Consider the following 10256-nt stretch of genomic DNA (forward strand, 5'->3'; position numbering starts at 1 on the left):
GTAGGATGCAGCTCCCCTTGGGCTCACCGCTGTCCTGGGCCATCCACAGGGCTCTGAACTGGGCAACTGGGCACTGGGCCATTGGACAGAGGAGGGCTTCGACCTCTTTGAGAACTTTCCCGACCTGGCCTCAGCACTGTGGGCGGCGGAGGAGAGGCGGCTGGTGCCCCACCAGTTCCCCAATCACCACATCCCCATCCCAGAGCACTACCTGGCTGAGGATGCGGCAGTGAGCACGGAGGGGGCTGTGGAGGTGGGGCAGGGAAGGAGGTGACAGGGGGGTGACACTTCCCACCCTGTGCCCATCTCACAGGTGGCGGTGGAGACACGGGCTGTCATGGCATGGATGGACAAGAACCCCTTCGTGCTGGGAGCCAACCTGCAGGGCGGGGAGAAGTTGGTGTCCTTCCCCTTTGACACGGCCCGGCCCAGCCCCCCGACGCTGGCGGCTGCCCCTCGCCCACTGGACTATGAGGACGAGCATCCCGAGCTGCAGGAGACGCCCGACCACGCCGTGTTCCGCTGGCTTGCCATCTCCTACGCCTCAGCACACCTCACCATGACTGAGACCTTCCGTGGGGGCTGCCACGCGCAGGACGTGACTGATGCCATGGGCATTGTGCAGGGTGCCAAGTGGCACCCCCGGGCTGGCAGTAAGTTGGGGCCCGTGGCGCAGCTGTCCTGTGACCCCACCGCAGGAATGTGAGTGAGCAGCTGGCTGGGAACGTGTCCATGTGTCTTGCAGGCATGAATGACTTCAGCTACCTGCATACCAACTGCCTGGAGCTGTCTGTCTACCTGGGCTGCGACAAGTTCCCCCACGAGAGTGAGCTGCAGCAGGAGTGGGAGAACAACAAGGAGTCGCTGCTCACCTTCATGGAGCAGGTACGCGCTAGGACACGGTCACGGCCACCCCACCTGCCCCACACGGTTTCGCTCATCCCTTTCCTCACCCAGGTCCATCGTGGAATCAAGGGCGTAGTGACAGACCAGCAGGGAGAGCCCATTGCCAACGCCACCATTGTGGTGGGGGGCATCAACCACAACATCAAAACAGGTAGGGGGCTGTGAAATGTGGGCAGGCTGCTGGCAGCCCTGCACCGCCTCCGTCCCACCTGGCTGCCCTCTGTATCCACAGCCAGCGGTGGGGACTACTGGCGCATCCTGAACCCGGGCGAGTACCGTGTGTCAGCGCGGGCCGAGGGCTACAACCCCAGTGTCAAGACCTGCCACGTTCTCTATGACATCGGGGCCACCCAGTGCAATTTTGTCCTGTCCCGCTCCAACTGGAAGCGCATCCGGGAGATCATGGCCATGAACGGGAACCGGCCGATCCGCCTGGTGGTGCCCGGGCGGCCCATGACACCCCGCGAGCGCCTGCGCCTGCGGATGCGCCTCCGGCACCGCATGCGGCTGCGGGAGCAGATGCGGCTGCGGCGCCTCAATGCCACCACAACCACCAGTGGCCCCACAGCCCCGCTGGCCACCACGGCCCTGCCCTTCCCCTTCAGCAGCACAGCCTACACGCCCTGGAGCCAGGAGCCACCCACGGCCGGCACCTGGGAGATGGACACCGAGACAGAGGTGGTCACCGAGCTGGTGACAGAGATGGAGGGCTGGGAGCTGGGCACGGGGACAATGCAGCCTCTCACCACAGCTGAGACCTACACAGTGAACTTTGGGGACTAGGGATGCTCAGGCCTTTGCTCTGCTTCAAGCCACGGCTGGATGCCCCAGCATCCACTTCCAACATCTTCCCTGAGCCTGGGCAGCTGCTCCCAGTGGGCTCCAGCCCCTCACCTTGCTGCTTCCCCGGACTGAGGGTGTTGGCCTTCACAGCTGGGCGCTGTCAGGGACATGCTACCCCATCCCTCGGGGCTGGGCAGTGCCAGCTCACTGTCCCTGTCCCAGTGGCATGGCAGGGGTGGTCCCGCTCTCTGGGGCAGGGCCCACAGAGGTGGGCACAGCCCCTCTCCCATCCACACAGTTTTGTTACACAAATAAATCAAGTTATATTGGTATAAGCATCTTGTCCCTCCGGTGCCCCCCTCCCAGAGGACAGACAAGGGCAGTTGGTGCCAGGACCCCCTGAGGGGTGGGGGCAATGGAGTCCGTGCCCTCCCTGCGGTCAGTGCCCAACTTCCATGTCCCCGTCCTCGTCCTCGGCCCCAAAGCTGGAGAAGGTGATGGGCTGGCAGGTGAGGTCGCACAGGTTGACAAGGCAGGCGGTTTGCGTGGTGCTGAAGTCGGGCACTGTCACCAGCAGCACCCGCTGCCCCTCTGCCCCTGTGAACACAGGCGGGTGTCAGGTGGAGGAGCCCCCTGGCACCTCCCAGCCCCCCACAAGGATCTGCAGGACCACCTTGGAGCAGTTTGGACTGGAAGCGGGGCGCATTCCCACAGAAGTAGACATGAGGGCACTCGGTGAGGATGAATGGGTCCAATTTGTAAAACGGGTAACAGCCTGGGGGGGATGAGAATTAGGGGGGGAAACTGCAACCCTTGGGAGGGTGATCCCCCCCAAGCCAACAGCCCCCAAGCCCTTGCTGTACCTAGGGTGTCCGGGGCTGTGGGGCTGATGTGTCCTGCCAGCAGTGTCCACTCCAGGATCTCCAGGTAGTCATCCATGCTGCTGTATTTGAAGATGTCACTGACATTTTGTCCTGATGTCCCCAAAAACCTATATTTTTGGAGTAAGAAGGGGAGATTTGGATGCTGGACATGCTCAGACATGCTCTGCAGTGCTATGCTGCTGACAGTTGTAACCAGATCTGGTGGCACACCAGCTTTGTTTACCTGACACCGTCCAGGTTGGCCTGGTAGGGGTTGGTGACGAGGTGCAGCGTGGCGTAGGGGCTGGCCAGGGGCAGCATGCAGCGGTGCAGCGGCTGCTGTGGCAGCGTGTAGTTGGTGGGGTCAAACTCCCCGGGCATCACATCCACGGGCACCGAGGTCTGCGGGCAGAGCAGGGATCAACAGGGCAGACAAAATGCCCTCTGAGGGGGCTCAGAGCAAAGCCCTGGTGTCACTCCTGCCCCTTTCCCACAGGACACTTCACTTGGCTTCACCAGAGGCCAGATCCTGAGAGAAGGATCTGGAGCTGGGTTTTGTGCTGCCTCTCTCTAGGGGATGCTCAAAGGGAAGGTGGGCGCTGGGGAAGGGGGTTTGTCACTCCACACCCTGGGCTGATAGCAGTGCTGCTCCCCTGCCTCAGGAACTAGACTCCCTCACCCAAAAGGAACCCGATTCCCTGGCCAACCCTGAGCACTCACGCAGAGCTGCAGCAGGATCTCATCCAGCATCTTCACGGCCTCCACGCTCGCTGCCTGAGTCTTCTTGGTCAGGTACTTGGCCTGGGTGAGCAGGGAGACAGTGAAGGACAACCCTGTGTCCCCTCTGCCCCCTCCCCACATCATCCCAGCGCCTCGGAAGCTCTGTGAGCCCCCCCCCCCCGTACCTTGTTGATGGTGTCCCGGCTCTGTGTGTTCTGGCTCAGCAGGTTCCCTGCCAGGATGACTCGGGAGATGTGGGCGGCACAACTTTGCTCGCCCTCAGCACCCAGCTGCCCTGTCACCACGTCCACCAGCAGCTGGGTGCTCAGCAGGGCCTCCCCACTCCCACTGCCCAGCCCCAGCCCTGAGGCCAGCAGCACGAACCTGGATGGATGGAGAGGCTTGGGCAGCGTGCCACGCTCCCAAACCAAGGGGCATCAGAGAGCCGGGGCAGGGGGCACAACCCCCTCCACCAGCCCTCTGGCAGGGCAGGGACACAGCTCCAGCCCCGCTCCTGCTGACTCACCGGTCAGAGGTGGGCCCGTTCCAGGGCAGGGGTGGTGGCAGGTCAGCAAAGCAGTGATCCTCTACCAGGAACCTGCCATCGTCCTGCTCGGAGCCGTACACGGCCAAGATGGTCCCTGGGGCAGAGTGGGCAGTCAGCCCTGGTCAGGCACCCGTGAGGTGGGTCCCACTGTGGAGCCACCGCCGGCCCTTACCTGTCACCAGCCTCTGCACATCGATGGCTCCTTCCAGCTTAATCCGCTGCAGCTCATCCTCCAGGATCAGCTCGTCTGAGGGCTGGATGTACTTGGGCAGGGGCGGCTGAGGCACCAGGTTGTGCTGCAGGGTGGGCAGGGACAGCTCTGACAACCTCAGTGAGGACCAGCGGCCCCCAGGGACCTTTTTCTGCCCCAGGTCCCCCCCCCCCAGCATGGCCAACACCCCAGCTGGAGGCCCTGGCGGCTGGAACCCCCCTGGATGGGCAGGTTTCACTCAGCGCTTCCCCACAGTGTCCTGAACGTGAGCCCCATCCAAGGAGGAAGCGGCTCAGGTGGGCAGTGGGAGCTTTAAACTTCCCAACATGAGCTGGCTGGGAGGAGATGGGCCCCTGGCATTGCATGGGGATGCCAGAGCTCCCCTGACACCCCCCTCATCCCCCTCCCCGGTGGCAGGGAAAAGGGGTTGTGTTGCCAACCCCTTGGATCCAAACTCTCCAAGGGCTGGAAAATCATCACTGAGTGAGGGTGCTGGCAAGCAGAGGGAAACAGCTTCAGATGGACAAAGGGTGGATTTGGATAAGATATGGGCAAGGAGTTCTTCCTTGTGAGGATGGTGAGACACTGGCACAGGCTGGCGAGAAAAGCTGTGGATGCCCCATCCCTGGAAGTGTTCCAGGCCAGAGCTGGGTGGGGCTTGGAGCAACCTGGTCTAGTGAAAGGTGTTCCATGGATGAGCTTTAAGGTCTCTCCCAACCCAACCCATTCCATGATTCCATAAGCACCGCACACAGAAACATGCTGGCACCAAGAAGTGCCACCAAGCTGGCATCCAGGGACATAGCAGGCACAGCCCACCTAACCAGCTCCAATCCCTGCCAGTTCCCTGGCCACACTGAGCACGGGGAAGCCACGAGCTCCCACATGTGCTGGCACATCCCCCCAAGCAGTGTGGAGGAGGTGGAGGGGGTGCATCAGGGGAGTGTCCCTCCATTACCTCCTCGCTGATCTCCTGCAGGATGGAGGGCTGGAGCTGCATGGACTTGAAGAGCGTCCCCACCACGCAGCACTTCTCGCCCACCTGCAGCTCCGACAGCTTCCGCAGCACGACATCGTTCCCTGGGGAGAAATGGGGGTCAGTGGCCTCGGGGTGATGGTGGGCACAGCGCAGGGCTGGGGGTAGCAGCTGGAACAGCCCAGCGTCGAGGCCAGCGAGAAGCAGTGGGAATGTTGGGAAGCCTCCCGCTTTTCCTCGAGGCACGGTGCCGAGAGGACATGTGTGGGCCAGATGGGGCCAAGGAGCATTCCAGAGCCTGCAGGCATTTCCTCTGCACTGGAGGGGAAAGCTGGGTCGTGACAGGGGCTGGGAGACCCACAGCTCCCTGGGACAGTGTGTTTAGGTCCCAGGAACAGCTCTGCCCAGGAAGGGTCCGGGATGCGATGCTCCTGCCCTTGGGCATGGGGGGCTGGTGTTCCTGCTCCCCATCCAGGACATGATCCAAACATCCTACTTGGAGCTGACAGGCAAATCACTCACCACTCCCAAACCTGACCTCTGCCAGGGCCAGATCCTCCACGTCAGATACCTGCTGGAATTCAGGATCCCCACCACAGCCAGGGGAGATCCTGGCATGCTGACAGGACCTTGGGCTTTAGGCAGGGATCCACAGGGGATTGGGGCTGGGGGAACCAGCACAAGCCTTGGGAGCTGCAAGGAGTTCTGTGGCTGAGGAGCAAAAATCTCCCTCACCACAAACTCAGCCCAAAATTTCTCACCCCACCCCCAGGGACCCAGAGATGTCCCAGCCCCATCTGGTATATAGCTGTAGGACTGTCATTCCCAGTTTAAACCGGCCTGTGAAGCCCATCTCAAGCCTTGGGCCCTGGACGGGGGGGACCAGCTCCTGGGCTCCTCTCCCAAAACAACACTGCCCGTGGTGGCTCCCCCATCCTTTCTGGGTGACATTTCTCCTCCCAGGAATCTCCCTTTGCCCATCACGTGCTGCTGAACATGACTCCTGGGGAGAGCACCCCGCTGCCAACCCTGGCACCCCAGGCTGGAAACATGGATTCTCGAGCCCAGGAATGCAAACACTCTGAGTTAGAACGAAATCAATCCCATTGGAAGTTTCTTATTCTTGGCTTGGACCCCTCAAAATGTGTGTTCAGGGGGAGGGAGCTGTGCTCTCCTGATTTTTGCCTGCAGGCACTTCCTGCTTGGAGACAAACGCCCAAAATCTGGTCCCATCCTAGGACTGTGGGAGGGGGAACTTTACAAACCCCTGGGTCCTGTCACACTTGGCAAAGGCCAAGGAATGACATCTGCTGTCAGACCAGTGCTGGCTTTGCCTCCCCTTGGCTCCACGGAGATGGGGAAAGCAGGAGAACAGGAGTCCGGCCCAAAAGCCTCCAGCAAAAGGGTTTTTGCCCATAGAAGGGCAAAGCTGAGGGAAATTCGATCTCAGACGTGCCCAGGCCGGGGGGGGTGAGGGGGGGCAGAGCCGCGGCATTGCTTCATCCCGCGGACGGAAACTCTGAGTGCGAGGGTCCCACCCACGGACCACAAGCCCCCCTGGGCCAGGAAATGGCCCCCCTGGCCAAACCAGCCCTTCTCACCCAGCTGCACCCCCCTTGCCCCACTTCCTGGCCAGGGCCCCCCACCCCCACCCAGACAAACCTCACACTCAACTCCTGCTCCTGAAAGTGCCTGAAAAAGAGTCAGGGCCCCCCTGCACACATCCCCTTCTATCTCCGATGGGGAAGGCAGTTTGTCCCAAGGTCAGAACTCCAGGTGGGAGCTGCAGCAGGAAGTCCCTGGATGATCCCATCATTGCAGTGCATCCCAGAGCTGGGGGGCTGAGCTGTTTGGGGTGGGCTCTGCCAACACGTTCCCTGCCAAGAGTATAAAACGCTGCTGGAGACTGGGACAACTGGGCAAATTAGGGCTTCTCACACTGCAGGAAGGTTGTGGGTGGATCCCAACCTGGCAGGGATGGATCTCCCCCACTGCAGGGATGGCTGCTTCACCCCCACATGGATGGATTTTCCCTGGCAGGGATGGATTCCCTCAGAGGGATTGATCTCCCTCCCCTCCATCAGGGATGGATTCCCCACCCAGTCTGAGATGCTTGCAGGGTACATCCAGCCTGAGGATGAGAACACTCATGCACTTTTGGACTCAGATTCAAATCTGGTAAACTGGAGGTAAAATCCTAATACAGCTCCACAGGTGCTTTGTTGCCAAGGCCACCCACGTCCCCAAGTGCCACATCCACAAGTCAGTTAAATCCCCCCAGGGATGGGGACTCCACTCCTGCCCTGGGCAGCTGTGCCAGGGCTGGGCAGCCCTTTCCATGAAGGAATTTCCCCAGTATCCAACCTGACCCTCCCCTGGCACAGCTTGAGGCTGTTTCCTCTCCTCCTGTCCTTTGTTGCCTGGGAGCAGAGCCCGACACCTTCCCCCCCCACCCCCCCGGCTCCCCCCTCCTGTCAGGGGGTTGCAGAGCCAGAAGGTCCCCCCTGAGCCTCCTTTTCCCCAGGCTGCGCCCCCCCAGCTCCCTCAGCTGCTCCTGCTGCTCCAGCCCCTTCCCAGCTCCGTTCCCTTCCCTGGACACGCTGCAGCCCCCCGGTGTTTCCTGGGCAGGGTGCCGACGAGCAGGGTCCCCCAGCTCACCCCAGCGGCCCCGTGCACGGCGCTCCAGCGGCGGGCGCATGCCGGCGAGGCGCACGGCGTACACGTGCGCGTACTGGCGGCCGAAGCTGCGCTCGCCCGGCCGGAACGGCCCCGAGCAGTCCGAGTAGCCCAGCACTGGCACCCTGGGGAACGTGGGGGGCTCGGCCGAGGGGGGGGCCCAGCAGCCCCTCCGCCGTGGGCGCCGCCCGCTCCGAGAACATGGCCTGGAGTCCACGGGGGGTCTAACGGCACTTCTAGAAAACAAACGGGGTGAATTTGGGATCACCGTCACCCCAAGACACCACAGGCTCCCCCACCCCCCAAAACACAAACCATGTCCTAGTCTGACCCTCCCTCCACACATTGCACCCCTTCAGCCTCCCTTCCTTCCCTTCCCAGGGCATCCCCAAACTCATCCCGGTGCCAGGACCATCCCACCCCCTCCTAAAATCCACACCCCCACAGCAAGACACTTGAAGCCCCCTCCAAATGCACCCTGGCCCCTGGAGCCGCCCCGCCCCCCCCCAAATGGACCCTGGGCGCTGCACAGCCCCCGGGACACCCCCTGGCACCAGCGCCCCCCAGGACAGCCCCTACACACTCCCTCCGGCACAAAGAGCTCCCCAGGCCCCCCCCGTGGCTCCAAGGCCCCTCCGGTACCAGTGCTCCCCCAGGACAACCCCGAACATACTCCTCCTGGCACGACCCCCGGCCGCGGCACTGCGACCCCCCCGCACACGTCCCTGGCACCAGGGACCCCCCGAGGACACCACAGCCCCCCCCCAGCCACCCGAACCAACCTCCCTAACCAGGGTCCCCCCGGCCCCCAAACGGGGGGGTCCCGCCGTGCACGTACGGGGTCAGAGGTCAGAGGTCAGAAGTCAAGGGTCGGGGGTCGCCGCCGGCACCGGGACCCGCCATGGGGGGGCGGGGCCGGGAAAAGGCGCGAACGCCCCAAACCCGGAAGCAGCGTGACCGCATGGAGGAAGTGACGTCTGCGATCGCCATGGCAACCGCGGGGGGTGGACCCCCGGGGGCACCGGGACCATCGGTGACAGGGACACCGGGACCGACCCCCAGAGGGGACGCCAGACTGAGCCCGGGGGGGACACTGAGCCCAAGCCCCGAGACTCCACAGCCAGAGCCCGGGACGAGACGAAGGGGACCCTGGGATGGAGCCCACGGGAGTCTGGCTGCACCCCTCTGCCCCACACTTTGGGGGCTCACAGGATACCCTCGTGTGTCCCTGCACAGCCCCGCAGCTCCCCTGCTCCTGCAGCTGGCGGGGTGGGGGCCCCTGAGCCCTCCGTGTTCCCCCCAGGTCCCTCCGTGTTACCCCGAGTCCCCCCCGGGCCCCCCCGTGTCCCCTTCCTGCAGGGGCGGAGGTGTGAGGCAGGAAGGGCTCTGGGGAACAGCGATGCTCTGTTTTAAGGGGTTTTGGGGTTTTGGCCCCCCCGCCCCTGCAGCCCACGGCCCCGCTATAAAAGGTGTCCAGGACACAGGCTGTCACCTGCTGTCACCCACTGTCACCCCCTCAGCGGCTCGACATGGCTGCCAAAAGCTCAACCCTTCTTTTGGTGCTGGTGGCGGTCGGAGGTAACGGACACCCTTCTGCCTTCCATGGGGGATGCTCACCCCCGAGTGGGGGGAGAGGGGACGCCTGAGGACAGCGGGAATGACAGCCTGGATGGCTGCGCCTGGGGGACTAGGGTCTGTGTGGGGACCTGGGGGTGGCAGGCATGGGGTCGGCATGGGGACAGGCATCCAGGGATGGGGGAGGAAGGACGAGGGGACAGGCAGGAGGGGTGGTGGGGATGGTGCTAAGCACCTGGGGCTGGTGGTTCAGGGTTCTGGGCACCCTCAGGGAGCTCAGTGACAGGCCCCCAGCCCATGGCCACACTCACTGTTCTGTCCCTGTGCAGCGGCACAGGCTGTGGCCCCTCTGCCCTGCCAGGGTGACCCCACGTCCCGGTGCCAGGACGTGGCCATGGCCACACGCTGCAGCCAGGAGTGGCAGTGCCAGGACCTCTGGGACAGCCTGGCCCTGGTGAGCACCCACCCCCCACTCCTGTCAGGGCCACCCCGGGGTCCGGGCAGCCCTGATGGTCTGCGTGTCCCCACAGGGGGAGGAGGCCGACGGGGACAACGTGGGGCGGGGCCAGAGGATTAAGTGCAGCCTGTGCACCAAGGCACTGAAGAAGATACAGACACTGGCGGGTGACGACCCTGATGAGGTGAGGGGTGACGGGGGCTTGGGGGGCTGAGGCAGGGGCCATCTGCCCACAGCCCCCTGACCCACGTGGCCGTGGCAGGCCGCAGTGGCAGCGGCGCTGAAGAAGGGCTGCCGGATGCTGGGCCGGTTCCTGGGCAAGCAGTGCCAGAAGCTGGTGAGCCAGTACCAGGACCAGATCAGCGAGGGGCTGCAGAACGGGGACACGCCCCGGGACATCTGCACCACCATGGGCATCTGCAAGGCCTGAGCATGGTCAGTGCCCACCTGTACCCTGATCCTACAGCCCGTGTCCTTCACCCCATGTCTTGATCCTGCACCCCACACCCTGATCCTGCACCCCACACCCTGATCCTGCACCC

At 63.5% G+C, this 10256-nt stretch overlaps 3 protein-coding genes across 3 annotated transcripts in view; 2 read left to right on the forward strand and 1 right to left on the reverse strand.

Annotated features, from left to right (window-relative positions):
* The window catches only part of AEBP1 (AE binding protein 1), a 7488-nt gene extending 5473 nt beyond the window's left edge, over positions 1–2015 (forward strand). The window contains 5 exon segments of the mRNA XM_027704278.1: positions 50–229; positions 314–653; positions 746–885; positions 958–1057; positions 1139–2015. Of these exon segments, the coding sequence (XP_027560079.1) occupies positions 50–229; positions 314–653; positions 746–885; positions 958–1057; positions 1139–1689 (1311 nt within the window). The 3' untranslated portion in view covers positions 1690–2015.
* POLD2 (DNA polymerase delta 2, accessory subunit) lies at positions 1988–7885 on the reverse strand. Its single transcript, XM_027704271.1, is given in 11 exon segments — positions 1988–2286; positions 2363–2464; positions 2553–2680; positions 2797–2954; positions 3273–3353; positions 3458–3656; positions 3799–3913; positions 3992–4115; positions 4989–5110; positions 7665–7842; positions 7844–7885. Coding segments are annotated over 11 exon segments (1407 nt in total). The 3' UTR covers positions 1988–2128.
* Positions 7886–8666: 781 nt separating this feature from the next.
* Positions 8667–10256, forward strand: part of LOC113977822 (saposin-C-like) — a 1765-nt gene continuing 175 nt past the window's right edge. Inside the window, exons 1-4 of the mRNA XM_027704276.1 lie at positions 8667–9260; positions 9587–9711; positions 9788–9898; positions 9977–10149. Coding sequence (XP_027560077.1) covers positions 9212–9260; positions 9587–9711; positions 9788–9898; positions 9977–10144 — 453 coding nt within the window. The 5' untranslated portion in view covers positions 8667–9211 and the 3' untranslated portion in view covers positions 10145–10149. The remainder of the gene's footprint in view (positions 9261–9586; positions 9712–9787; positions 9899–9976; positions 10150–10256) is intronic.

Source organism: Neopelma chrysocephalum, unplaced genomic scaffold (assembly GCF_003984885.1).
Source record: "Neopelma chrysocephalum unplaced genomic scaffold, ASM398488v2 Primary Assembly neopelma1_262, whole genome shotgun sequence".
Classification (NCBI taxonomy): Eukaryota; Metazoa; Chordata; class Aves; order Passeriformes; family Pipridae; genus Neopelma; species Neopelma chrysocephalum.